The sequence below is a fragment of the Tupaia chinensis genome, unplaced genomic scaffold (assembly GCF_000334495.1).
Source record: "Tupaia chinensis unplaced genomic scaffold, TupChi_1.0 Scaffold143247_2, whole genome shotgun sequence".
Lineage (NCBI taxonomy): Eukaryota > Metazoa > Chordata > Mammalia > Scandentia > Tupaiidae > Tupaia > Tupaia belangeri.
This window is the reverse complement of record NW_006203092.1, coordinates 2,502,768-2,530,605: the sequence shown is the minus strand read 5'-3', so window position 1 is coordinate 2,530,605 and position 27,838 is coordinate 2,502,768. Positions and strand designations below refer to the sequence as shown.

The 27,838-nt window shown below is 37.4% G+C and overlaps 1 protein-coding gene across 1 annotated transcript in view; it reads left to right on the top strand.

The window, feature by feature from the left end:
* The window catches only part of LURAP1L (leucine rich adaptor protein 1 like), a 42,022-nt gene extending 14,532 nt beyond the window's left edge, over positions 1–27,490 (top strand). The window contains exon 2 of the mRNA XM_006163845.2: positions 26,684–27,490. Coding sequence (XP_006163907.1) covers positions 26,684–27,058 — 375 coding nt within the window. The 3' untranslated portion in view covers positions 27,059–27,490. The remainder of the gene's footprint in view (positions 1–26,683) is intronic.
* The last annotated feature ends 348 nt before the right edge of the window (positions 27,491–27,838 follow it).

The window sequence follows — 27,838 nt, the reverse complement described above, 5'->3', positions numbered from 1 at the left end:
TATTGTACCTATTTTATATAGTTCATAATGTAATTTCTTATATATTATCTTCTTTTCTAAATTCTGAGGTTATAAGATTAAAATTACACAATGAATATAACATCTGCAGCAGCATATATTTCAATAAAATATTTGTAGTTTAGGTTTGCTAAGATAAAGCATTTACTCAATAAATGTGGTTATTTATAGTACTTTCTGCCAAATACAGTCTCTGGGCTAAAGAATGAATTAATCAAGCTATGCTATTACTATCACAATGTCACCATGAGCTACATTAAATTGAGTTTTTTTGGGGGGGGGACCAGCAGTTAGCGTAATGGCTATGTTGCTGGACTCCCATGTGGTCGACCACAGTTCAAGTCCCGGACCCGGTGGCTTAAACTCAGGACGGGCACGTGTGCATGTGTGCCCAAGATCCCAAGAGGAGAATGGAGGAGGGATTGCGGCGTGACCATCCCCCCTGGGGGGTGATTTCTCGCTTTCTGTCTCTATGTCTCTCTCTGTCTGGCGAGCGCACGCACCCTATACCAAAAACCTCTCCCCCCCAAAAAAATTGAGTTTATTTTTAAGAATGATTTTATTTAACTTTATTTATATATTTAAATTTGACCAGAGAAAGACAGAGTGAGGGAGAGGAGGGGGAGAGAGAGAAAAAGCAAGCCACCAGGTCCAGGACTTGACCCACAGTCAACCATGTGGGAGTCCAGTGCCCTTTACCACCATGCCACCTGCCACCCCAAAATTGAGTTTTTATAACTCAAACAAACTCCTTTTCGTGGTTATATTTAATAATAAAATAAATAAATAAAATAGCAAATGAACCCTTGAAAAATACCCACTTGTTTGTCCTTATGTTTGCTAGGAACGTGGCCCTGACAACCTTGGGAAATGACATGGAATTTTAATGTTCGTATTTCTGCTTCTTAACTTTGGGTTTATTTCTAAAATTTGCTTTTGTGTTTGCTTTTAAATGTAGTACTTGTCCCACCTATTCCTTATTTAGAAGTTTCTAAGAATTAGTTTGAAAATGCCAGAATAATTATGTGAGGAAAAAAGTCAGGATAACTAGGAGATTTATGATCTTCTCTGTGTGTGTTTTTATCAGTGAGGAAAAATGAAGTAGCATATGACAAGGTCTATTTTGGTAGACACTGGATTCATGCTGATAATCAATATTAAATGTTGTCTTAACAGATATCAAACTTAATATGGACTTAAAAATGGGTGATATTTTCCCACTCTGTCCCATCATCCTCCCCCCAATTATCATCTTTTAGTGGGCTGAGAACTTAAAAATGACCACCATGTTACCAACGTGCATCTGGCTTTGGGGTCATCTCATGCCACAAGGAAATGAAATCTAGATTCTCTCCACTGGTGTGCTTAATGTAAAACAGAACTGAATATCTGTATTGATGTGGGATTTGGGTTTTCACTTAATCGAGTTGATTCTTATCCATATATACATTGTTGCCCATGACCTTAACCCGTACTATGGAGTAGTGTTAGATTAATGCATGTACTTTATTTTCCACTAGGCACTTTTTGGATTTGTTTGATCACTAAATGGCAGTGCTTTTTTACTGCTCTCCTTTCTAGCAATATTACAATTTGCATTTACAAGCAAAGTTTAAAAATTGATTTCACAGAAGGTAGGAAGTTTATTAAGTGAAGCAGTTGACTTTTCCATTCTCTTAAAGTTAAAATCTTACATGATGTTGTACATTATAAAAACAGGACTTAGGAAAGCATCTTAGTGACCATCATGCATTGCAGTAAAGACATTGTGTAAAAGCTGCCTCGGACACACTCCTTGTCATGGCACAACAACATCTGCTTACTGGACCAGAGCTTTACTTGGCACCAGACACAGAAAACCAACGTGCATTGAAGGATACAGTGCGAAATGGAATTGCCTAAACATTTTGATTTGATTAATAAATGAAATGAGCTCAGAATATGGTCATGAGCAGTCAATAAATAAATAACAAAGCTGAACTCACTAATGGATACTACTTTCTCTGTGGGAGGTTTTTAAGTATTCATAGCACAACTGTCTTACCCTATTGGCACTAGTAAGCAAGTGGGTTGAAATGATTATTGTTAGGAGTCTGTAACCCTGTTTTATTCAAAACCACTAAGTATCTATTAAGTCTCTAAGCAATAGAAAGTGCTCTCATTGTTGAGTTGGAAAGGGAGATAGAGAGCCTGGGTGATTCACAGTAGATAAAGATGAGACTAACTCTCTCACTTCCCAGACTGGTTGTTTGCGTGTCATAGAATAGCCAGTATAAATAGAGGAAATGTACTTCCATTTATAGTTTAATTCCAAAAGTTCAGGCATCATTACTGGGAATGCTCAGTAATTTCACAACAGTAAGTGTTTGGTCATTTTTGTTTGCTTTCAGTCTTAAGACAAAATTGGTTCATTTGGATTCCACCCAATTCTTTAAGGAGAAATGTAGTGTTCCTATTTAAAAAAAAAAAAAATCAAGTTGATTTTGTGTCACTTAGATCAAATAACTTGAAAAAGTTATTCTCTACATGAAAATTCCCCAGTGCCCTTTTGTAAATAGAATTTGGAACTACTCAAGTACACAAACTTGTCTGAGAACAAAAATGATTAAGTATATGTTGAGAATGTCAGCTTTATTCATACACTTGGAAATGAGTTTAATAAGAATCTATTTGCCATTCTATGACTTCACACGAGAAATTAATTTTGCCTCAGCCAAAAATCTTGTTTGTTCCAATTAAACACTGATGATGCAAATCTATAGTAAATATACATATTTCCAAATCCTTACTCCTTGTTGAGCCATAGAGACAGATGGAAACTCTCAGCTACACACCATTTAGCTATGTAAATATCCGCTTCAGACATTGTTCCTCATCTCTGCTTCTAGAAATGCTTCTTTAGTAGACATCAAGTGAATGCAACACACTTTTAAGCATCAAGTGTATCCCACTTCTGTGATAAACCCCAGAAGGAATATAGATGAAGGTGGAGACATGGATGTCAGATTTCTTACAAATCTATCACACAGGACCAGCAGATGGTGTAATGGCTATGTCACTGGACTCTCATGTAGTCAACTATGGTTCGAGTCCCAGACCCAGTGGCTTAAATGAATGCCAGGCGCATGTGCGTGCATGCCCAAGATCCTGAGAGAAGAATGGAAGAGAAGGGATTGTGGCATAGTCATCCTCTCAGGGGATGATTTCTCATTTTCTGTCTCTCTGTCTCTTTCTGTCTTTCTGGCATGTGCATGTGCCCTATAGCAAAAACTCTCTCAAAAACAAAACAAAACTATCACATGTATAAGGCATACAGTTATTATTGTACTAAAACAACTTAATTTCTGTGATATTGAAAGTTCTGGTCTAATCTCAAGGTCCCATGATCTCTAATAAAATACAATTTAGATAAAACAGAAATTATATCCTATTCATTTCATGCTGTGCCAAAGAGCTGGTCATTTAAACCTCAGTTTATAACCTGAACCCCATCTCAGTTCCAGCTTTGCCCAGAGCCCCTTTGCTGTTAACATTCGTAGGTGCTCTTCCTTTGACCTGGGTCTTCATTCCTTTCCCACACCTACCTCTCACTATGTGAAGTTATCCTTCAGATTGTACCACTGATGGCATTTTAATTCATTTTTGTTTTTGCTTTTTATATATCTCACTAGACTATTTCTCGTAGCTATTATCCAAGATTTTAAGAGTGTAAGGACTTAGTATTGGAGAAATTAATAAGAAATGAATTATCTAGAAAGTACTATTTGAGGAAGTGATCAGAGAGGAGGGAGAAGTGGCAATGGAAGTGTCTCGAGCCAATGTGGGGGTAACGAGGAGCATGGACTGCACAGGAACTGTAATGGGGATAGCTGAGATAGCAGGATGGATCTGTCAGAGTTAATGGAAACAAGATTGTTTCCAAAAGGAAAATAATCCCAATTAATAAGAAATACTGAATGTTAAGCTAAGAAGTTTAAGTATGATTTCATAAGCAATAAGAACCAACAGTAGGTGTTATTTTAGGGAAGTTATATAATGAAAGTGATGTTATATTTTTGCATACTTTTTTTCCCTTACATTTCTTTTCTTGAGAACCAAACAGTTTCCATGTGTTTTATATTATGGGATCCTTCAAGGATGTTGTACTTTGGAAATAGTCATGAACAGGAAAGCACACTGTCGATTACTGAGGAATGAAAATATGCAGTAAAATAAAAAAATGACAAAAATATTTTTGGAACAAGAATAGAAAGAGAATGAGACAATTATGCTTGTATAAGATATAAATATTTCAGAAATGTTTGCTTTCTTCCTATCATATATAATTCCACAATTACTCAGGTTTTATGATTCACAATATGCTCTCCATAAATTAAAGTTGCTTTTATTACTATGTTGAAGTTGTATAAACAAAAGAAGTTAAATGTTTTAATCATCCAAAGGACATTTACCCAAGATTTCCCATTAATATAAGCACTTATGTTTATGACTATTTGATTTATTTTATAATTTAAAATATTTTCTGATTAAAATGTAATACACATTTCTGATATATAGTTTAGAGAGCACATAAATATAAGGAAGAGAAAGACAAAAAAAAAAAGAACAGGATTACATTGCCTAGAGGTCATTATTGTTAACATTTTTGTTTTACTCAAGTGTCTTCTGTAAATTTTTTTACATTATTGAAATTATAATTTATAACATGTCTCACTTTTTGTAGAGCATACTCCCTTGCCTTTATTTTTTCCCTGAGAGAAATTTTTGCTATAGGGCATGTGGGCTCAGCAGAGAGACAGAGTAATAGAAAGCAAGAAATCACCCCCCCCCTCACCTCTACCCCCAGGGAATGATCACATTGCAATCACTTCGCCTCCATTCCCCTCTCAGGATCTTGGGCATGCACACACATGCACCCAGCATGAGTTTTCTTTCTTCTTCTTCTTTTTTTTTTTTTTTTTTTTGCTTTTGGGTTCTTCTTCCGCCCTTCTTTTTTTTTTTTTTTTTTTGCTATGTGGTCATGCTCTCGCCAGAGAGACAGAGAGACAGAAAGCAAGAAATCACCCCTCAGGGGAAATGGCCACGCTGCAATTCCTTCTCCTCCATTCTCCTCTCAGAATTTTGGCCACACAAACACACACGCCTGGCGTGAGTTTAAGCCACCAGATCTGGGTCTCGAACTGCTATCGACTGCATGGGAATCCAGCGACATAGCCTTACTCTAACTACTGGTCCTCCCCCAGCATGAATTTTAATTCATCATCAGGTTCAGGACTTGAACAATGGTCGACTATGTGGAAGTCCCGTGATGTAATCATTAAGCTTTCTGCTGGCCCCTACTCCCTTACTTGACATTGCATTATAAACCTTTTTCTATGTGAGTTTCCTAAACCTAATTTGTATCACCTGAAAAAATATTGAGTTTTGTCTATTAGTATGTTTCCTTAATATTGGATATTTAACTTGGTTCTTAAATCTCTGTTGTGATTAATACCTTTCCTATATTTCTGGTTATTTCTTTAATAATTCCTTGGCTGAAGAAACAAATGTCATTTCTTTTCCAAATAACATGATTTTTCAATTTCTGATTTACTTTTTCTTTTGTCAGATTGACAAGTAGATTTTTCAAAAAGACCTCATGATTGCTGTGTTTCCTGCACCTATGTAAGGACAAGGAAATAGGTTGATTTTGAGGTCTTCAGATACATGTAGACCTGAATCCTGGCTCTATCACTTCTTAGCTGTGCGACTTTGACAATCGACTAATTCTTTCTGAGTTGCGAATTGAAAATAGTAATTTCTATCATGTAAGGTTTTTATTAAGATTAGGTGGATGCCAAGATCCGGAGAGGAGAATGGAGGAGAAGGGATTGTGATGTGACTATCCCCCCTGGGGGGAGACTTCTTGCTTGTCTCTCTGTCTCTCTGTCTTTCTGGGGAGCACATGCTCCCTATAGCAAATACCTCTCAAAAAAAAAAAAGATTAGGTGCAGGGACCAGCAGATGGCACAATGGTTATGTCACTAGTCTTCCGAGTACTCGACCATAATTCAAGTCCTGGACCCAGCTGCTTAAAACTCATGCTGGGTGCATGTGTGTACATGCCCCAAAATCCCAAGAGGAAAATAAAAGAGAAAGGACTGTGGCCATCCCCCCTGTGGGGGGTGATTTCTCGCTTACTGTGTCTGTGTCTCTCTCTATCTCTCTGGCAAGCGCACATGCTCTATAGCAAAAATCTTTAAAGAGAAGATTAGGTACAAAGATGTATTTAAAGTACTTGTCATAATGCCTACATAATGCTGTATTAAAGGCTAGCTATTACTGTTTATGCTATTATTATTATTAAGATTCTTTGCTGTCACTATGAAAGTCAATGTAGGTTAGTTAAAAATTTCTGTGGGTGATGCTGGCAGGTGGCATGGTAATTAAGGCACTGGACTCCCACGTGGCTGACCACGGCTCAAGTCCCTACCCTGACATCTTGCTTTCTTCCTCTCTCTCTCTCTGGTGAACACAGGTATCTTTTTGGAAATTAAAAATAATGATAATAATAACAAATAAAATTAAAAAAATATATTTTTAAAATTTTCATGTGGGATAACAAAACAAAATAATAAGAAAACAATCCAAATACCATATATGTTATCAGTAACAACAATCTCCACTACCTTTGAAATCTATCTTTCTTAAGGACTCTTCCTATTCTGCCATCAAATGGAGGGCTTTATTTACGAAAATTATATTTACTTCCAAGATTTCACCACCAGCTATCCTTTATCCCACTTCCAGAGCAATGAACTCTGATCATTGCAAAACCAGCCTACAAAGATGCTACTGCTGTAATTGAGAAGTAGCTAAGGGAGTCAGACTTTGAGGATTTTATGAAAGTAGCACATACAAATATTAGGAGGAATTAATGCCAAGTGTATTTGGTTCCAAAATTCTATTTCATTGGGGATAGACTATGGAGAAGGAAAAATAAGTTTACCCCTCCTTTGAGAGGAGCCTTAGTAGAATATGGATTATTTGGGCCAACCAGTGGGCCCAAATAAGGGGTCTGGATCCTATATGGCTGACTCTGTGGTTCAAGATCCAGTGACTTGATAAATTTGCTGGGTGCGTCTTTGTGCATGCCCAAAAGTCCTGAGAGGAGAATGGAGGAGCGGGGATTGCAGCATTGCCTTCTCTTTGGGATGTGCTTTCTCTCTTCCCTCTCTGTCTCTGTCTCCCTTCAGTGAGGACACATTTCTTATAACACTTTTTTTTTAAAAGACATAGATGATATTTTTTAACCTGATGTATCCACTAGGATTTTAATTGGTAGAAAATCATCTCAAATTTTAATGAGAGTTTGAAGGAAAGTTTGAAAGAAAGTATTATTTTAATAACTTTGTCTTTTTATGTAGATTTAGGGCAAGCTTTTGGGCTGTTTTAATCTCAGAAAATTGTATAAGGATTTTATTGAAAAAGAATTATTTATTTTCTTAAATAGACTGAAATCGAATCAACCCAATTTAACTTTATTTAGAAAATGTATACTCATGGGACTGAATCTGACTTGTCATCATTGCTAATTACATGGCAAATAGATCCAGTAAAATCCATCCATTATTTAGGTAGACTTAGGTTTGAATATAAATATCTTTTACTTTTAATTTTCTGAATTTCTGAATTGTATTTATGTAACCAACTCTAAATGGATGCTGGGATATTCCCTTAAAATGAGCAGTAATTTAGATACTAGTTTATTGGACAACCATCCTACCTTAAGGTATCACTACAGGGTTTTATGAGGATTGAGCCAAAATTTTAACATAAGCATCATTTTTTTCTCTAATTTATGATATAATACATGTGTAACTTTAACATAAAACTGTAAATTCTTCATAGGTGAACACTTCAGTTTAACGTAAGATAGGGTGTCAGCTGAGCAGGAACAGTCGAAGTCAGTAATATGAAGTCAGGTATCTGGATGTGTCCTGGTGAATTATCACATGCCATCTGCTCCAGAAATTCCTTCACTTGTAGCCATTACTTTGCCAGTGGTATTGTGGGATCCTCCTTATAGTTTGACTCTTTCTTCTGTGGATTTTTTTACCTGGTTATGGACATCGAAATAGTTTAAGCCACCAGGTCTGAGACTCGAACCACAGTCGACCATGTGGGAGTCCAGTGACATAGCTATTATGCTAACTGCTGGTCCTGAAATAGTATATACTATTGAAGCACAAGTCGTTTATTTTAAATAGTACACTTAAAAGCCATAGGAAATTTGGACCCAATTAAATCTACATTGCTAGATTATTTCTCTGTATATCCTTTTCACCTTTTGCAATAAGAATTAAGAAAAGTAAGCCATGCATTTCCCATTAGCTCTTAAATATAGTGACCTTCTGTTGCCATATGCCAGGTGTCTGCCTAGATCACCCTCATTTGTGGTCCTTCAAAGCTGGAAATGATGAATTAATATTGAATTTATGCTAATTTGTTGTGAGCAAGAATAGATATCTGCAAACCATTTATTCTGGTAATGATTACAAGAGGATAACAGTAAAATCATAAATATATTCATATTTCTATTTTCCTGCCATTTTCGTTTTTGAATTGGTATATAATTTTTACTTAATTGTAGTGCCTTCATTTGCCTTTTGAACAGAGAAATGCAATGAGGGAGTGATCTTTGCCTTTAAAGTATTGGCAAATTTTTATCAAAGTGAACAGGACATCAAATATTATAGGGTGTAATCATTCATGAGTGCTCTTGCAGGTCAGTGCCTCTTTAACCTAAGTTGGAAAGTTGTTTCTTCCTTGAAAAGATGACTATTACTTATCCAATCCTAAACTGTCATCAGAAAACTCTGAAGGGATATTAAAGATGAATAACATGCTCATCAGAGCATAATACAAGTATCTCTCATTCTTTTAGTATTTTTGAAAAAAAAAAGATAACAGAAGATTCAGATGTTGGAATATTTGGGGCTAAGTGGTGATATAATTTGGGACAAGTCTTCAAGCTTGGATCTGCATATGTCTCACAGAACGTGTTGGTCTTCAAATGACTCCAACAGTACCCATAGCCCCTCTTAGCTCTAGAAATCTGTGATTTTGATGTCATAGGGTACATTTTCATTACTATGTGGAAACAATCACTTACACACTTATCAGCTCAGGTTTAAAATGTACACATGCAATGCTTCAGAGCAACAATACTATATATTTAGAGTAAGACAGCATTGTTCTTTCCAATGAAAATTAAAATTACTTAAGAAAAGTGTATTTGGCAGATTTTCTATGCTAAAACCAACATATAAATTACCTTTTTAAACAAGGGAACAACAATTACCTGCTTAATTGCATTAAAATGTCAACACTCTCAGGCTGGTCTTGTAGTGCAGCAGTCAGATGCTGTAAAGAGAGAGCTGGATCCCATATGGCTGACCACAGTTCATATCCGATGAAATAGGGCTTTGAAGGAAAAAGAGGTCATAGCTTTTGCTTAACCATATCATCAAGAACTGACATATAGTGCTTTACACACAGGAGAACCAGTGTAAGTAAAATGTACAGTAATATATCCAACTGACAAAAATCCAAGAACTAATAAACCCAGTAGGTCAAGATACAAACCATGTTTCTTTTTTTTTTTTTTAAACCATTTTTTTTCTAATTGGGTACCAGGTGGAATACCATTTTACTGCACTATCAACATTTGAATTTCATAAGGAATTAGAGGGAAAAAAGTCTAAAGATATTGAATCAAATAGGAAAAAATTAAAAAAAAAAACTGTTACTTCTCAGTCGAATTTAGTATGTTTTTAGGTAAACCCTTTTTGTAACATGGTGTAATCAATGCATGAGTAAGAGTTTTCAAAATCATCTGAGTATCTGCTATTTTAGTAATTTCAACAATGGCAAGTAAGTAATATTTATGCGATAGATGCCCCTTGATAAATCCAAACAAAAAATGAGACTTATTATTTGTAACATTTTTTAAAAAGTTTATTTCTTCCATGATATAAAGACACAAAGAGAAAGAGAGAGAAAGGGAGCAACCCAAACAGGTTGCCACATTCAACCAGCAGCTATAGCCAGCCACCTATCAGGGGCACGAGTGTGACCGGCATACACACAGAAATCTATGTGTAACCCCAGGACTTCCATTTGTGGATCACCTTCTCAGAGCATTGTAGTTTACCACTGTGCCTCTGCCTGTTCCTGCAAAACTCTTATTTCGATTTTGACTAGGCGATAAAATTAATTGTGATGCCTAAAGTATACAAGGAACTGAAATTATTTAGGGCTTTTGAATAATGATGAAGATCGAATTTTTTAAAAGAATTATTTAATTTAATTTAATTTATTTTAGTTTGACCAGAGAGACAGAATACGAGAAAGAGAGAGAGGGAAAGTGAGAAAGCAAGCCACCAGGTCCGGGACTTGAACTGTGGTCAGCCATGTGGGAGTCCAGCACCTCAACCACCGCGCCACCTGCCAGCCCCAAAGATCGAAATTTTTTAATATTGGATTCAAAAATACTTTCCCAATGAGTTACATGAGTAGAACTTGTGGTATCTTAATTATAATAATTATATTGCAATTCCACATAGCACCTTTCATCTAAGATTATCTAGCCGCTCCACATGTTGTCACTAACTGAGTCTAGTAACATCTTTCTGAATTATCCTAGCACCAGAATGTTACTTTAAATGTGGTGAAATGTATTAAAGATAGCCAAATTGTTAAGAACTTTGCTCATGGTCTACTTGTGAACTAGGAGTTACTAGAAGTATATTTTAGGAATTTGTAATCTTGTTCCTTACAAGGGAACACCAGACCATATATTTTTTCCTAAGGTGAAACATTTAATTCTCAAGTCATGCACCATTTTAAGAAGTATTTGCAGCATAATTAGTGAAATTACTAAAAGGATGCAATTTAAAAAGGAAATCTTGTTTGAAGAATGTTTTTAAATAGGTTAATTAAAAGCATAAAGTGTGTTGAGGAATTAAAATTAGGAACGATGTGCTTTTTGGCGTTCGAAAGTTATGTGACAAATTTCCTTTGTGTCCACTAAAAAAATAAAGGCATAAACAGATATTTCAGAGAAACTAAAGAATGTCCCCCAAAAGGAAGAACAAGTAAAAACCCAAATAAAAGAACATACTTGTCATGAGAATTTTATGAATAGTAAGATTGGGTTTATGGAGAGGAAATGGGAGTTCAGAATAAGAATTTGGAGTCAAGCCCTCTGGGTCTTTATGTCTCATATACTTAAAAGCTCTTCACTCTCATTTTTTAAGAAATGGAAAACAGCCATGCTTTACATATACAAATTAACTCTGTTTGAATTCCCAGGCCAGGTCCTCCTAAAAGTGAATCTGTCACTCTGGATTCAAGAAAATGAAACAGTAGTTTACTTACAGTTTAGCAAAATTAGTCCTGGAGGAGTTAGCATCCATTCCAGAAGGGGACTGATAGGATCAAGTTGGCCTGAAGTCAGTCGAAGCTGGGGTTCTTATCTCACGTCCCTGTGCAGCCAAATTATTTTTGCTTTACTGTCTTTTGTTGCTGTTGTTAGCACAATTTTGCCAACACTAAAGAACAGACCAGAGGTACTAAGAAAGCCCTCTAAGCTTTTTTAAGGGTACTCAAAGTCAGTAATGCACAGCACAGCAGTGAGTTGGAGCTGTGATCAGGGTAATATGGTGAGTGTTTTTGTGGAATGAACTGTGGCTGCATTTCTCAGGGTTGTCCTTATTCAATGCTCCAGCCCCCCCCCCATAATATCCTGCAAGTAACCTTTCCACTTTCATCTCCCTCCATTAAGTGTGACTTTCTCTCCTTCTGGTCGGCTTGCCACTTTGGAGTACAAAATGACCTTTTATTTCTGGGCCTGTGCTTATTTTCCTCATTCTACAGTAAATTGCAATGTCCTTGGCATGGACACCAACGCCCATCTCACTGACATGTCTTCCAACAAAAATTAACCTAATTAACCTATTCTTGCTCTCCGTTGCATTACCACATGCTCTGTGTGCCTGTTCGTTCTCTTTTCTCCGTTTCTCCCCTCAGCATACATTTATTGCTCTTCCATGTACCATGTTAGAAACTCAGATTAAGGGGTAGAATAGAACCGCTGTGCTAGAGTTATTCATGCCTATCACCTTCGTCACTTGTCATATTCAGTTGTTATTAATGATTTTTGTTTCTGTCTTAAAAATTTGTCTTTCTTGAAAAACGCTTGTTCACGTGGGTAAGTCTTTTCCATCAGTGCAGTCATCTTCCAGAAGCAAACACTGAGATTATTCCAGCAGTGTCCTATTGCAGCTGAAACACTTGGCACAGCCTTTCCTTCTCTTTGCAAATGGTATGGAGCTCATGCACTGCTACCATGCTATGTTAGAGAGCAAAGCCATTTCAGGGCTGCAAAGAATGTTAAAATTGATCTCCAAGGGGCTAGCACCTGGTGTAATAGCTAAGCTGATGGACTCCCATATGGCCAATTGTGATTCGAGTCCTAGACCCAGTGGCTTGAAACTCAGGGCAGGCACATAAATGTTGATGTTCAAATTCCCAAGAGGAGAATGGAGAAGGGATTGTGGTTTGGCTGTCTCTCCTGGGGTGATTTCTCACCTCTCTCTCTTTATCTCTCTGTCTTTCTAGTGAGTACACATTTTCTATTGCAATAAATAAATAAATAAATAAATAAATAAATAAAAACCAAACAAACAAACTCCAGTATCTGATGGAACAAATAGGAAAAGGGAGGCATGGGAAGATTAAGTGATTTGTTATAAATTGGAAGTTAAGTTATTGGTAGAACTAAGACTAAAACTGAAGTTTTAGGTTTTCTTGCTGTTCCTATGAAACTACACCATCAGTGGGAAGTTTGGTCTCAGGACATCACAGGTGTAAATAAATAAAATATTTAATGCCTTTGTTTTAATTTTTTTGGTGTATTATTTCTGCTCGAAATGAGTCAAAGTAGATACAAACACAACAAATTATATCACATTTAAAAGAGTGCAAACTCACACATCTAGGTAAAATTGTCCATTTCAATAAGAGAGTGAGCTTCTAGATTAATAAATTGGAAAAAAGAATATAATATTTTGGGTATATTATTTTGAATGTAACTTAATTTAAATAAATCAAAATAAAAAGAGATTCAAATGGTAGTATGCAAAAGGGTAGTTTAAGCACTTTATGTTTTAAAAGACAAGATAGTAGCATATAAATTTGGTCACTGATAATCTGTGGTGCCAGAGGTATCATTAAGTCGCTGTGGATAACAAATTGTAAACAGCTGAATAGTTGGGATGGGCTGAGTCAGATAATCAGATATAGAAATTCATTAGAAATAGGGAGCGAATTCATATTAAACATTAATTGAGGTTACAGGGCAAATTACAGCCCTGGAAGAAAACAGCTGGATTCAGAGAAATCAGAGTTACCAAGAACAGAAGTTCCCAACAGAGCCAATGTCAATAGGAACACTTGAAGCTGGAATTGATGAATTGCTAGAGGTTCTATGTGGACTAGCTTGTGAGTTCAAACTCCAAGGCGACCCAGCCTCAGAGGAACAATTACTCTTTTATGAGTTTTACCTCTGATGGATCTAGAATAGTTGTGAATTTTTCCGGTGGTACACCTGTTTCCTTATTACAAACATGGAAGTGACGACATTCAAGCTCTTTACGTGTCAGGCTGGAACCATAATTAGGATGATAACCAGCTTCTTGACAGTTTATTGTGACAATGGCATTACAGTGATCAGATTAATTAATATTTAAGGTGTCTAACTAAGTACATGGCACATAGGAAGCATTTGATAAATGTCAGATAGTTTTATTAGTATATGCAAAGCCATATTAAAAAGCTGAAACTGAGTATCACTAGGCTAGATCGATGTATAGTCAACGAGTGTTGTAATATGGCAGATTTTTCTTAATGGCCACTGTTCAGATCACTGCTCTCAACCAGAGACTTCTGTGTGGAGAGTCCCATTCAAAGGTTCCCAAATGAAAATATTTAGTCAGTGTTTAGGCATCATATGAAAGACAAACTAAAACAAGATTGGTCTTCAGCATCATAAAGTAAAGCATTTCAAATATACTTACCAAATTCTCAGCAGCAAGTGAAAAATAATGATTTCAATAAAATGTCAGTGTCTCAGTTATATTTTCTATGCAAAAGGATCATTCTGCAAAGAGCTCTTTCTAAAGAAGGTGAATTAATATATATAGCAAAAACGTTATTCATAGGAGATAATTCAATAAACCCAACTCTTATGCTCACCTTAATCTTCCCTTTTTCCTCGACTGAGACCAACTGAAAGTTTATTTTCAAATTGACAGGAATTCTGAAAAGTAGCATTGTAATTTAATAAAGTTGTTGATATTGAAAATTCTGTAATGTCATTTTAGTTTATTTCTTAGTATATTCTAAACTCTTCAAATTTTATGTGAATTTTATAGTTTATTGCCTTACCTGCATATACTTTACTTTTTATGATCCTCAAATTATGGGGGTATTATTTATAAGTGCCTCCACTTAAAGCATCATCCGAGTCACTAATTACCAGACATAGCATCTGTCATTTCTCCTTGGTAAAAAAGACACCTTCTCTTAGGAGAAGAAAAGTCCTGTGGAAGGTGTGGGTGGCACCTTCAATGATGACTTGACTTCTCTGAACGTTTTTTTTTGTTGTTGTTTCAATCAATGATTTAACTACTTTCTCTAATGGTTACTTTTTTCCAAATTACAAAAGTAATGTATCAGGTGGGTCAATTTCATGGACAATGGTCCAGCATGCTTCACCCTAAATCATGCGGAAGCTGAACAAGCTCTAGGTCCTTGCTACTCTAAGTGTGGTCACATACCAATAGCACTGGTATGTTTATTATTCTTTCAGCATAACAGAAAAAAGAATCCCTAAATTTAGCAATTTAAAACAATGAATGTACTTTATTTCACAGCTTCTGTGTCAGGAGTGCAGCAATTAACTGAGTGCCTCTGGCTTACCATCCCTCCAAAGGCTGTCATCAGGAAGTCAGCTGGGGCTGCAGTCAGTTCAAGGCTTGATTCAAGGAGGATCCCTGTCTAAGCTCACTTATGTGGCTGCAAGTTGGCAGGTCTAGGTCTTTGCTTGCCATCGTCTGAAATTCTCAGCTGTGGATCCCTATGTGGATCTCACAATAAAGCAGTAATAGCTAGAGGATGGCTTCCCTCAGAGTGAGTGAGAGAATGTGCTGATAGAAACCATAATATTTGTGTTACTTTTCACGTAAGTAACATCCATGACTTTGTCCGTATTCTTTTCTTTAGAAACAAGTCAAGGGCTAGCCCCATAGCATAGCAGTTAGTCTGTGAACAGAAGAAGCCAGATCCCTCATGGCTGACCAGTGTTTGAGTTCTGGCACGTGCATATGCCCAAGATCCTGATGAAATGGAAAATTGGAGGAAAGAGGATTCTAGAATGAGCAAGCTGGCCCAATAGGGGGGATTTTCTCTCTCACTTGTGCATACTGAATCATGTCATGTGCCTTTGTGCACATACCCTCTAGTATTAAAAAAAGAAAAAAAAGAAAGAAAATCAGTAGGTCCAGTCTACGTTTAAGAACAGGGAACTGCACAAGAATGTTGATGGAGGAAAAGGAAGTTATTGGGAAATATTTTAGAGGTTACCAACATAGCTGGTATTAGCTGGGAACTGGTTAGAAAGTGGAATCGAGGAACTAGTGAGCAGATCCTGAATTTTAACAAGATTCCTAGGCGACCCATGTTCACATTCAAGGTTGTAGATACCAGCTCTGGAAAGAGGGTGAGTGAATTTTATTTTGTTGCAGGGGATGCTTCCTCAATTTTACTCATGCATTGATACTTTTTAGGAAGTGAAGCATGAGTTTTCCTGGCAACTTGGTTTTCCCCAACTCCACAAATAGGGAAAAAAATGGAGGTTATGAAAGCACTATTGGTTATAGGGAACAGATTGGACATAAAATTAGGGAAATTAGAAATAAATAGGTCTGTGACAAGCATATCTAATAACAGTATCAAGATATTACTTAAAGAGGCCCAGCTTCTATGATGCAGTTGGTAGTGTATCCGACTGTGGAGTTGGAAGCCACATACTGAAGCCTGGGACCCCATCCTGGTGGGTCTGAAAGCATACTGGGCATGTGTGCATGCGCCAAGGATCCTGGTAGACAGGAGGAATGGAGAGAGGAACAGCGTGACCGAACCCTGCGGAAAGTGCTTCTTCCTTTTTCTCTCGCTCTCTCTCTCTCTCTCGTGCATACGTACACACTTTTTTTGTGAATTTTTAAATATTGCTAAGAGAGTAGATAAAGTATTTAGTTAGGGAAATATGTCAAGGACAATGTAAAAAAAGGGAATACCAGTCCTATTTCACCAACAACCCTTAAATGCATAGCTGGGTAACTGCATTATTTTTATGATGGTGGCCCCTTACAACTTGGTTCTGCTTACCAAGACAGAGAAAGGTGCAGCATATTTCAGAAATATATTCATCAAAAATTATTATAATAAAAAATGTTAAGTGCTCAACTTAGCAAATTTCAGACACCTTAATTATTTCCTTTCCCAATACATTTCATGCCTGAGTGACACTGAAGGAATGATCTATAGTCAGCATTTGTAGTGTTTTCATAAAAGACACTAGTTACTTTGGTATAAAGAGTTTACATGTAACTTAAATTCTACTTAGTGGAAAAGACAAAATTACATTTAGCTTGTAATCATGTACACAAGAATAAACACCCTAGGAAGTAAAATGAACATCTTTAATCTACTTACCACAAACTTACATTCCATATCAATGAATGTACTGAATCTAACACCTCTGGCGATATGGGAGCTGTTTTTAAAATTTTTTTAAAGAATTCTTTAAAGTTAATTAATTAATTAATTAATTGTAATTTGACCAGAAAAAAAGAGAAAGTGAGAAAGAAAGCTGCCAGGTCTGGGACTTAAACCACAGCCAGCCATGTGAGAGTCCAGCACTCTTAACTACCACACCACGTGCCGGCACCCTGTTTGTTTAATTTTAAGGAGTTCTGGCAAATTTATTATTAAACCCAGTCATTTTATTAAAACTTAAATTATGTATATAAACCTACAAATTAATCATTTGCATTTGGAATAAAGGTAACAAAGATTCAAAATTCACTAGTTTCTAATTATTTTACTATGTTTTACTATTAATTAGTTGTCCGAAGTTCTCTTTAGATGGTGAAAACACTATACAAGCTGCAGTACTGAGCATCTCTTATGAAACTCATTTAGTGACACCACATTAGTAGCTTAAACTTGGCTATAATAGGAGTAGTAATACCATACAAATTGAAATCACTGTAGATTAGAAGGTGATTTTTATTTTGTTGATTGTCTCGACTTAAGAAAGTAATGGATAAATGCTAATATTGTATATTAAACTTGAAAAGTACAGCATACCCCTAACTGTTACATTTCCAATAGTGTGTGGGGCGTGGTGGCACCTGTCCTATGGCATTTCCAATAGTGCTTTAAAACAAAGCCTATATTCTCCATTTATTCAAAAACTATTATCCAGTTTAGCAAAGAAATTGTTCACATTATTGATGAAGCAGCAAAATTTTGACATAAGCAGTACAGAGGCTGAAACCGTTTTCAGTTCATTGAATATAATTTTACCAGGTGAGAAGCCATTCAACAGTAGGCCACATGTCAGATTGAGTGCTAAATAATTATTAAGAAAAGGATTAGCAGGTTGGGATCAACTCTATGAAATCCAGTTTGAACTACAACCATATGTTGCTATGTATACAAGACTTTGGCAAGAATAAACACAAGCATTCTCTGGAATTGGTTATATTAAAAAAGTACTATATGTTTTTAGTTGTAAAGGTGTTACCCATTTTTTTAGAGAGATTTTTTTGTATTGGGTGCATGTGTTTGCTGGAGATACAGAAAGTGAGAAATCACGCCCAGGGAGGATGACCATGCTGTAATTCCTTCTCCTCCATTCTTCCCTCTGGATTTTGGGCTTGCATGCACACGCACCAGTTGTGAATTATAAGCTGGCAGGTCCTGGACTCAATCTGTGGTTGATACATGGGAGCCCAGCAACATAACTCTTATGCCATATGCTGGTCCCAGTCTCGCCCATTTTTTTGTATCAGCACAATCTGTAGTGCCATGTCTATAAGTATGTACTTGTATACATATGTACATTTTCCCCAGGGAACTTGTTACTAAACATTTGCAAGTGTACGACCCTGGTCCTCCTCTTATGATGTAAGCATAGCCACTACAGATCACAGAGGAGCACACTGCTGTGCCCCAGTCTTCCATGTGAAAATACTATTTTAGGGACCAGCAAATAGCATAATGGTTATGTCGCTGGACTCCCATGTAGTGGACCACAGTTCGAGTCCCAGACCGGTAACTTAAACTCATGCAGAGTGTGTGTGAGTGCGTGTCCAAGATCTCGAGAGGAGAATGGAGGAGAAAGGATTGTGGCGTGGCCATATGTCCTGGGGGATGATTTCTCACTTTCTGTCTCTGTCTCTCTCTGTCTTTCTGGTCAGTGCATGTGCCCTATAGCAAAAAAATAAAAACAAAACAAAACAACCAAACAAACAAACAAACAAAAACCTCTCAAATAAACAAAGAAAATACCATTTTAAATTCTAAATTGGAAACACACAAATACAAAATACTTATTTATAAATTAACAGAACAACTTCACTGTTCTGTGTTCTGCAAGGGAAATTTAAAAAGTTCATAGATAAATGATATTAAAGTAAGAGTTTATTTTGTTGCATAAATAATTTAAAAATCTATGTGTAGTTCTTACATAATATGCATTTTCCGTGAACTTCTTGAAGATCCTAAGTGTGTGTGTGTGTGTGTGTGTGTGTGTGTGTGTGTAAGCTTCTCTGCTTATGTGCGTGGAGTCCATGTTTTAGCTCAATCCTTCTAAATGAACCTTGGCTCAGATGATTTATAGTCTGTTGCACTAGCCAAAATTACACTTTGCATATGCATATTGAAAGCACTTGGGGAAACAATTTTCACTGTAGTAGAATATGGAAAAGAAATAGACGTCACAGGCATCTAAGTGTCAGTTTGACCCAGACCTGAATACTACTGGAAAGCTACGTGTCTTACCTTTGTAATCAGAAGACTCAGCCGCAGAAACTGTACAGATCTGAAGAGCAAGCCTGGTGGCAGGACTTTATGGTTATGATTCTGGGGAGTCTGATGTGCCCCTTTCAAATTAACCAGACATAGCTTTCTTCTTTATCAAAACAACATCAGTCAGTCAGCTGTGCTGATGACAGGGTTTTGTGTCTGTAATTTAGTCTTTGGGGAAATCTCTCCTCTTAAGGTTTTGGGAAAAGAGAACATTGTTTTAGTTATTGTTCAGTTCCAAATATAAACAACACAAATGGAGGAAGACAAAGCTGACTGATAGAAAAATGGAATCCTCTGTTGTCCAATTAGAAACGTTTTGTTGTAAATTTTGAACTGACTGAGAAAAGGAAGGAAAGCTTTGGCAGAGGGAACAACACTAGCTTGTACATGGCCTCGGGCTTTTTTTCTGAAGCGTTCCAAACCAAAAGCAGTGGGTGGAAATGTTGTGCCATGCCTTCTCAGACTGCAAAGAGACAATAATATCCTTATGGAGCCTTTGAGAAAACAGCTAAAGGAGTGCTTTATAAATATAGTAGTAATAAAACTGCTGGAAAGTTTAAGGATGGGTAGGCAGAAAATCTTCTGTGATCATCAAATTGAGGATGTGAACTTGGAAAGGGAGCAAATTTGGACACAAGGAAGTTATTTTATGCAAAGAGAACACACAAATAAACTGTGATAAACTGCTGGAAAAACACTATTCCAAGTGCCTTTATAATGGCTCTTCAATTCGCATAGATGTTTTAAAATTAAATACATTTGGAAAAAAAAACGTGGCTTAGGAAAAAGGCCTTGTTGTAAGGAAACTGTCTTCTATCAATTACAAAAATGCTGATTGGTTTCCCCTACTTAGAAACTAGGGTCATAATATCACATTAAAAGACATCTAGTCTTTTTTCCTTTCTTCCTCTTTATGATTATGGACTTGCAAAGAAGTCTTTTTTCCTTCTAATTTATATTTCAGCTTGCTTGGCGTATAGGATTTACATCATAGATTTTTGTGGATTTCACAGTAAGAATGCATAATTAGGTCTGCTTTACTGTTTAGTGGAAATTTATAAATAAAAGAATGAAAATAGTGTGGAGAGCACTTTATGAGAGAGAGGAGCACATGGCGTGATCCAAGACCCCAGTATGATGAGAGTGAAAAATGTCCCTATTTGGAAGATACATGCAGAAGCTCACATGCACGTTTCAGTTAATATATAGATGTATTAAAGATGCTAGGCGTGTTTGTGTTGGAGTAGAACACTGACATGATTTTTATTTAAACTCAAGTGACAAGAGCAAAATTTATTACCATGCAATTTCTGGTAAGGTAATTAAAATTCATGTAGAGCAAACATTGCTGGCATTAGTCATGATTTTTAACCAACTACATCTTTCGCTGGAGCATTTGAGCAGCACAGTGGATGATTCTGTCTCCTCTATAGCCTGAATAATTTTCTCATAGCAAAGACAATCTAGTAATCGAATGACCATAGGAATGACTCAGAATCAGAGTACGTGTTAGAATGGAAGGAGATTCTGAGATGATCTGACCTGTATAATCTTATCAAATGAATAGAAAGTCTACATAAGATAAAAAGTCAATATGAAAGCGGGTATAAGGGCTGGTGGGTTCCTCAGTTGAGTTCAGTCTTGGTTACCAGGCAGAATTAGTCTTCATTCACAGAACTGCTTTACACCTCCACTGATTGTCGTGGTTCACCGGAGTTCAGAATAAAACATCATGATTTTCTTCATGTATTAGGAGGGTGTGATCCTGTGTGTGGGGTCACTTTGACCGAAAGTCACATATGTGTAGTTGCAGTGGAAGGGCCAAACCTCACCACCTTCCTCATAAAGTACCAGAACAGAAGTCAACTTGATAAGCAGCTCCCTGATTCACCGCAAATTTACTACTTTTTTCCTTGGATTCCCTTGTGCCAAATCATAATCTTTTTTTTTTTTTTTTTTTTTTTGAGAGGTTTTCGCTATAGGGCGCGTGCGCTCACCAGGCAGAGAGAGACATAGAGACAGAAAGCAAGAAATCACTCCCCAGGAGGGATGGTCATGCCGCAATCCCTTCTCCTCCATTCTCCTCTCGGGATCTTGGGCACGCACGCACACGTGACCGGCGTGAGTTCTAGGCCAACGGGTCCAGGATGCGAACTGCAGTCTACTACGTGGGAGTCCAGCGACATAGCCATTACGCTAACTGCTGGTTCCCAATCTTTGTATTTTTTCAGAATTAGATGACAGTCTGGAATAAAAGGATATCTGAGAAATTTTACTTTTAAGAATATTTGTTCTTTCAAGATCTCCTATTTCAAGTTCTACCAGATATTTCATCACCTGTCAAAAAATGACATAAAATTTCAGCCTTCCCACAGATACAAAGACCTGTTATGCCACAATTCTGATGCAGGAGAGGCTTAGTGTGAGGGTAAATCACATCTTGAAAACTGTGAGGACCAAGGTTGTGAGTTGGGGGTGGTGATAGGGTAGTGAATAGGAAAAGAAGAAAGGACATTCCACATTTCTTACCAGCCCAATCCTCATTTTTGTTGTTGTTTTAGTTTTTGGTACACATTCTGTGTGTTCCCTTTGTTTAATTCATTTCACCAAGTGTTTACAGAACACCTGTGCTGCCCTAGTACCAGTTATCACCTCTGAACAAACAGAAAAATGTTTGGAGTGTGACTCACGCCTTGAAGTCCACTTCCTTTTAGAGATACTCTCTTGTACTCTGTAAACTTAAGCTAGCATGACCTCACACCAATTACTCAATGTTTGAATTTTAAAGTGGAATGAATAGAAATGGAATTATATGCATGACATGTTTTAATACTGATATGAGCTTTCCTGAAGCTACTACTTCCCTTCTCAAGTCACATATTCACGGAGAAACCCCAGGTTCCTGACAGATGGTCCAGTCTGAGGCAAAGTTGGTAATTCAACGGTTGGAAAGATGCTAATTGAGTACTTACATTTTTTTTTTTTGAAAGGTTTTTGCTATAGGGCATGTGTGCTCACCAGACAGACAGAGACACAGAGAGATAGAAAGCGAGAAATCACCCCCCAGGGGGGATGGCCACGCCGCAATCCCTTCTCCTCCATTCTCCTCTCGGGATCTTGGGCACGCATGCACACGTGCCCGGCATGAGTTTAAACCACCGGGTCTGGGACTCGAACCACAGTCGGCTACATGGGAGTCCAGCAACATAACCATTACAGTAACTGCTGGTCTCAGTACCTACTATGTGCCAAGCACTCGTCTAGATCTTTGCACAGAGTGGTGAACAGGAGAGACTAAATTCCGTATTTCCATTGGCTCCTTCATGCTTGTGGAGCAGACAGAAAATAATATGTACATAAATAATAATAAGTAGGATGATTTCAACTAGTTATCGATATTATGAAGGAAATGAGATACACAGAAATGGAATATAAAATGAGGTTTGGGGATTGGATACCATGATTGGTTAAGAATTGGTTTTCCAAAGAGGTGATCCAAACTTAGATCCTGAGTAAAGTCCTAACTCTTTATATCCTCACAGTAAAGTCATAGGACTTTATGAGAGGTCTTCAAAAAGTCTCCAGAAAATGTATATTATGAAAAACTTTGCATGAATTTTAGTGTGTTTTTTGGGCAACAAAATAAATTCATATTTTAATTGCATTTTTCCATGAACTTCTGGGATTTCTTTTATACCAAACCTCAACTGAAGGAACCACTTTGGTCTGATGCAGCCAAAGAAGGCTATTTTGTTCTTAATTGATGGGCAGACTTTGTAAAGACTGAATAGAGTGGAAAGGCCAGACAGTTATTGGAGACAGAGGGGACACTGTGATTTAGCTCTTGGGTGGATCGTGCATACTTTCAAGCCTTATCAGTAGCAGAGCTGCACCCTAGTTTGGGGGAAAACAGTGTGTAGCACCCAGCCAGGCAAATGCTCTCTGCACCTGGAGCTCCCCAGGGTCATGGACCTCCAGCAGTAGACACCGTGTGAACTGGCGCACCCAGCGCTCCCACAGTGCGAAGCTGTTTACTCTCACTGGAGGACCCAGGGTGAGACACAGTAAAATCTATAATGACTGTGAGCCAGATGAACATGTTCTAACTGACTTGCTTTCGTCATTTTTCTCCCAACAGTGGTTCAATGGCCTGTGAATGTTTTGTCCTTAGAAGAAAAAGATTTTCTTATTTAAATAAATCATTTCATGGTCAAAGGAAGCTTTTGTTATTCCATAGTCTGCTCCCCTTTTATTCTTATTGCTCAACAAAACTGAGATATTTGAATTTGATGCAGCCACTTTGTAAGTCAGAGACACATTGCTGACAAAAACTTTATTCTAAATGTGTTTTAACCCCTGAGTGGCACAGTTTCTGGGGAAATGTTATGACTGTTCTAAGAGCTGAACTTTAGCGGACCCTAAAACTAGAAAAATCAGTCAGTTTCTAAAAATCGGCCTATGCTTAGATATAATTTCTAAAAATCAGTCAATGCTTAAAACAAATCTTAAGATGTGAGAGAAATATAAAACAAAGCTTCTTTCTTTCAGGAGCTTACAGTTTAGTATTTTTTTAAAAAAGACTGAAGAACACAATAATCTGTAGCAATATACACTATGACAAAATTAAAATCTACTGTGAGGTGCAAACTACAAGGAATGGAGAGTTTAAGTGGACTGGAAGAGATGGCTGGAGACAGCAAGTAGTACCTGACAGAAGTAGGACGTGAAGAAAGAGGAGGGTTCAGAGAGAAGAGTGAAGTATTTCAGAAGTGAGTAAGGGTGATGAGCCTGAAGCTGGGCATAGTTGTTGGGTTTTCATGGGACATAGTGGGTATATGAGCAAACGCAGCTGTGGTTCATTTGGGGAGTGGCTGAGAAATGGTCAGATTGCCGTTGCACCATGCCTGTAATGGGTACAGCCAGTTTTATCAGCTCCAGATGCCTGCTGAAGAATTTTGTAAGAGTTTGACTCTCATTGATTTTCTAGGCTCCTCAGTAAAACTAGGCTAATTATTCCTGATCTGTAAATATTTGTTGTATTATTTGTAACTTGAAACAGTATCTTGATGACTTTTGGTGCAGGGACAGGTTACATTTGAATGTAAGATGTACAGAAAGCCAACATGTTTTGCCAACATTTCATTGCAAGGTCATTGAGACACCACCACAAATATGGATAGAAAAGTATCTCAGGACATGTTAAGTTCACAATCTTTTGTTCATGAACACCTTGGAAATCACTTCTTTCTTTGGAAATACTTATTTAATTTTATTTATTATTATCATTTTTAATTTGCTACAGGGCATGTACACTCATGATAGTGGGAGAGAGAAAGTGAGAAAGCAAGCCACCAGGTCTGAGATTCAAACCACAGTGACCCATGTGGGAGTCCAGTGCCTTCACTACCATGCCGTCTGGTACCCCAGAAATAATTTTTACTATTACCCTATATGGTATTTATTTTTGTTGGTTTTTGCAGGAAAGATGAGGAAGTCACTCAAGCTACTTTAATAGTCAAGCAAAATGAATTTTAAAATAATACTTTATGCTTTTTAAATTTTTATTTACATATTTTTGAAACCTATAATCTTGCATCTATTGGAGTCATTACTGGAAATCCCATCTCTCCTAATGTTTGTTCATTGTGTCCACTCAATCCAAAGTTAGTCTTCAGTTATGAATTAATTTCTCACCAGAAAAATATGAAAACATACTTTTGAAGACAAGTGGCTCCTTTCTCCTTTATGGCTTTAGTCATTCAAGAATAATACCTTTGATGATTCTAGAAACCTACAAACCTGAATTAGCCCTAGATTTTGGTAGTAGTAGTGGTAGTGTGTGTGGGTTATGCATAGTGTTTTCGGCACAGCTTGATATGTTGCAACCTTCCTGCCTCCAAAGTAGCTGGAATATAAGAACCCACTGTGCTAGGCTTTTTAGGGTGGGCTAGGAATCAAACTTGGACCTCCCACATGGTCTTAATCTGTCAGGCAGCAGTGGCCAGCACACAATTGTGGCTGGGCCTACCCCTAGAGCTTAAAGAGAATCAGCATGGTCCAATTTATGGGGCTAATGCTCTAATTGGAGGAACAGGAATTCATTTTCAAACTTTACTGAATGTAACTGTGACCTCTGGTGGCTGAACGTGTCCCTGTTTCCCAACCCAGTCACTGGAATATTTAAAAGAGCTACATCTCTTCCATCCCAACAAGAATGGGAGGGTCATGGGGGTTCTCATAACATTTCCATTTCCAAAACTGCTACAACCTTGAAAAGGCAAGGGTTCCCCTTAAACCATGGTACTTAGAAACAGACTTTGCTTTGTGGTGTAGAGACAGATTTCTTGGGAGTTACTGAGAATCATTGGGACCAGCAGATGGCATAATGGTTACATTGCTGGACTTCCACATGGCTGACTGCGATTCAAGTCCTGGACCTGAAGTTTGAAACTGACTCCGGGCAGGTGTGCATGCATGCCCAAAATCCCAAGAAGAAAAGAGAGGAGAAGGAATTGAAGCATGGCCATCTCCCCAAGGCGTGATTTCTCACTTTCTGTCTCTCTGGCAAGTGTACACATTCTATAGCAAAAATCTCTCTAAAACAAACAAAGAATTGTCAAAAGGACCATGCACTTAAAAGGCACTTAGAGGGTTGTAGTACCTTCCCATAGTCTCATATTCCAACTTTGATTGTAGTACTCCTGACATATCTACAATAAATAATCAGATCTAAAAATATACTTGAATATTTCATCTTGCAAATTTGATCAGCCTACTGTAGCAACACTCCCTTTATTTAGGGAGTTGAGGGTACTTTGATTTTATTTAAAAACATTATTCAACATTGTATGTGTCATTGTAGTCATAAAGAGTGAGGGCCTTTTCTGTACTCTAATTTTTTGAGTGTAGATTTCAGTTTCTGCATCCATAAAATGAGGATAAAAATAATAATACCTGCAGTACAGTGTTATTAGATTTTGCTAATGAATGTGGAATTTTCCTGGTGAAGCCTGGCACATTGTCACTGAATAAACAGAGGTATCTATGATTTGGATATTGATTCCTTCATTTCTATGCCTTCCTCTTCTCCCCACCTCTCAGGGTCCACATATATATTCCCATTGATGGATAAGCTATTCGTCTATCCAGAGAGAGAGAGAGAATAGATTTCTTAACAGAGAACCTGCCATTCAGTCTATTGTGAGGCAGCTTGGCTAGTGTCAGGGCCTCTGTGGGAGTTTTATTATCCCTTTTGGAGCCTGACATCTGGCAGGAAGTGACTTCTTTGATTATGACCTCTACCGTCATCAGCAGTTTTCAGAAAGATCCTGAAATCAAGTGCACTTCTCATTTATTCTGTGAATTTAAAGTGGTGGACTGCAGCAGGTAGGAGCCAAATGACTTTGGAGTCTTTCAAGATTGTAGGAAAACTGACATGTTTTTCCTCGCTCTCGTTTCTCCATAGGTTAACCTCAGAGCCACGGACGTCAGGCTCATGCGCCAGTTGCTCATTATCAATGAGAGTATCGAGTCCATCAAGTGGATGATTGAAGAGAAAGCCACCATCACCAGCCGAGGCAGCAGCCTCAGTGGCAGCCTGTGCAGTCTGCTGGAGAGTCAGAGCACCTCCTTACGTGGCAGCTACAACAGCCTGCATGACAGCAGTGATGGGCTGGATGGCATCTCCGTGGGAAGCTATCTGGACACTCTGGCAGATGATGTCCCAGGCCATCAGACCCCTTCAGACTTGGACCAGTTCAGTGACAGCTCCATCATAGAGGATTCCCAGGCACTGCACAAGCATCCCAAATTGGATTCTGAGTACTACTGCTTTGGCTAATGACTCAGTTTTTTTTTTTTTTTTTTTTTTTTTTTGCATGGGACTGGTGTGCAATTAACTTGTATTTATCCTTCTTCTCCGCTGCTATATTTTTGGTGTGTTTTTTTTTTTTTTAATAATGCAACCTTTTAAAAAGAAGCTTATTTCAAAACTGCTTAATGGCATTTCTGTTGCTCCTAATATTCTCATCTGGACTGATTTGTTTTTCTCTGTTACAGCTCTATTTTTATTTATTATATGGATTTTTCTCCCTTCTTTTTACAGTGGCACAAAATAGGGGGAAAAAATAAGCAATAATTATGTTTTTGCTTTTGTTTTCAGAGCAAGGGGTCAGGGATTACAGAAAAACTTTGCTAAATTTTACAATAAACCAAAGTCTAATAACAGTTAATTTTGTTGCTTGTGTTCTTAAATGATGCAAAGATTCATCTGCCAGAAGATATCAAGATATATTACTGTTCATAAAATAAAAACAGGTTGAACAAAATGCTTGAGACAGACATTAGGCATTATTTCTGAGTCACGAGTTCCTAGTTGATAATCAATAATACTTATTTTTTCTTTCTTCCTTTCTTTCTTTTTTTTTTTTAGAGGATTTTGTTTTGTTTTGTTTTGTTTGTTTGTTTGTTTTTTTTTTTTCCTATAGGCTGAGTGTGCTTGTCAGAGAGACAGACAGAGACAGAGGTGAGAAATCACCTCTCAGGGTGCTATCCATCCTGCAATCCCTTCTCCTCCATTCTCTTCTCGGGATCTTGGGCATGTACACGCGCTGGGCACGTA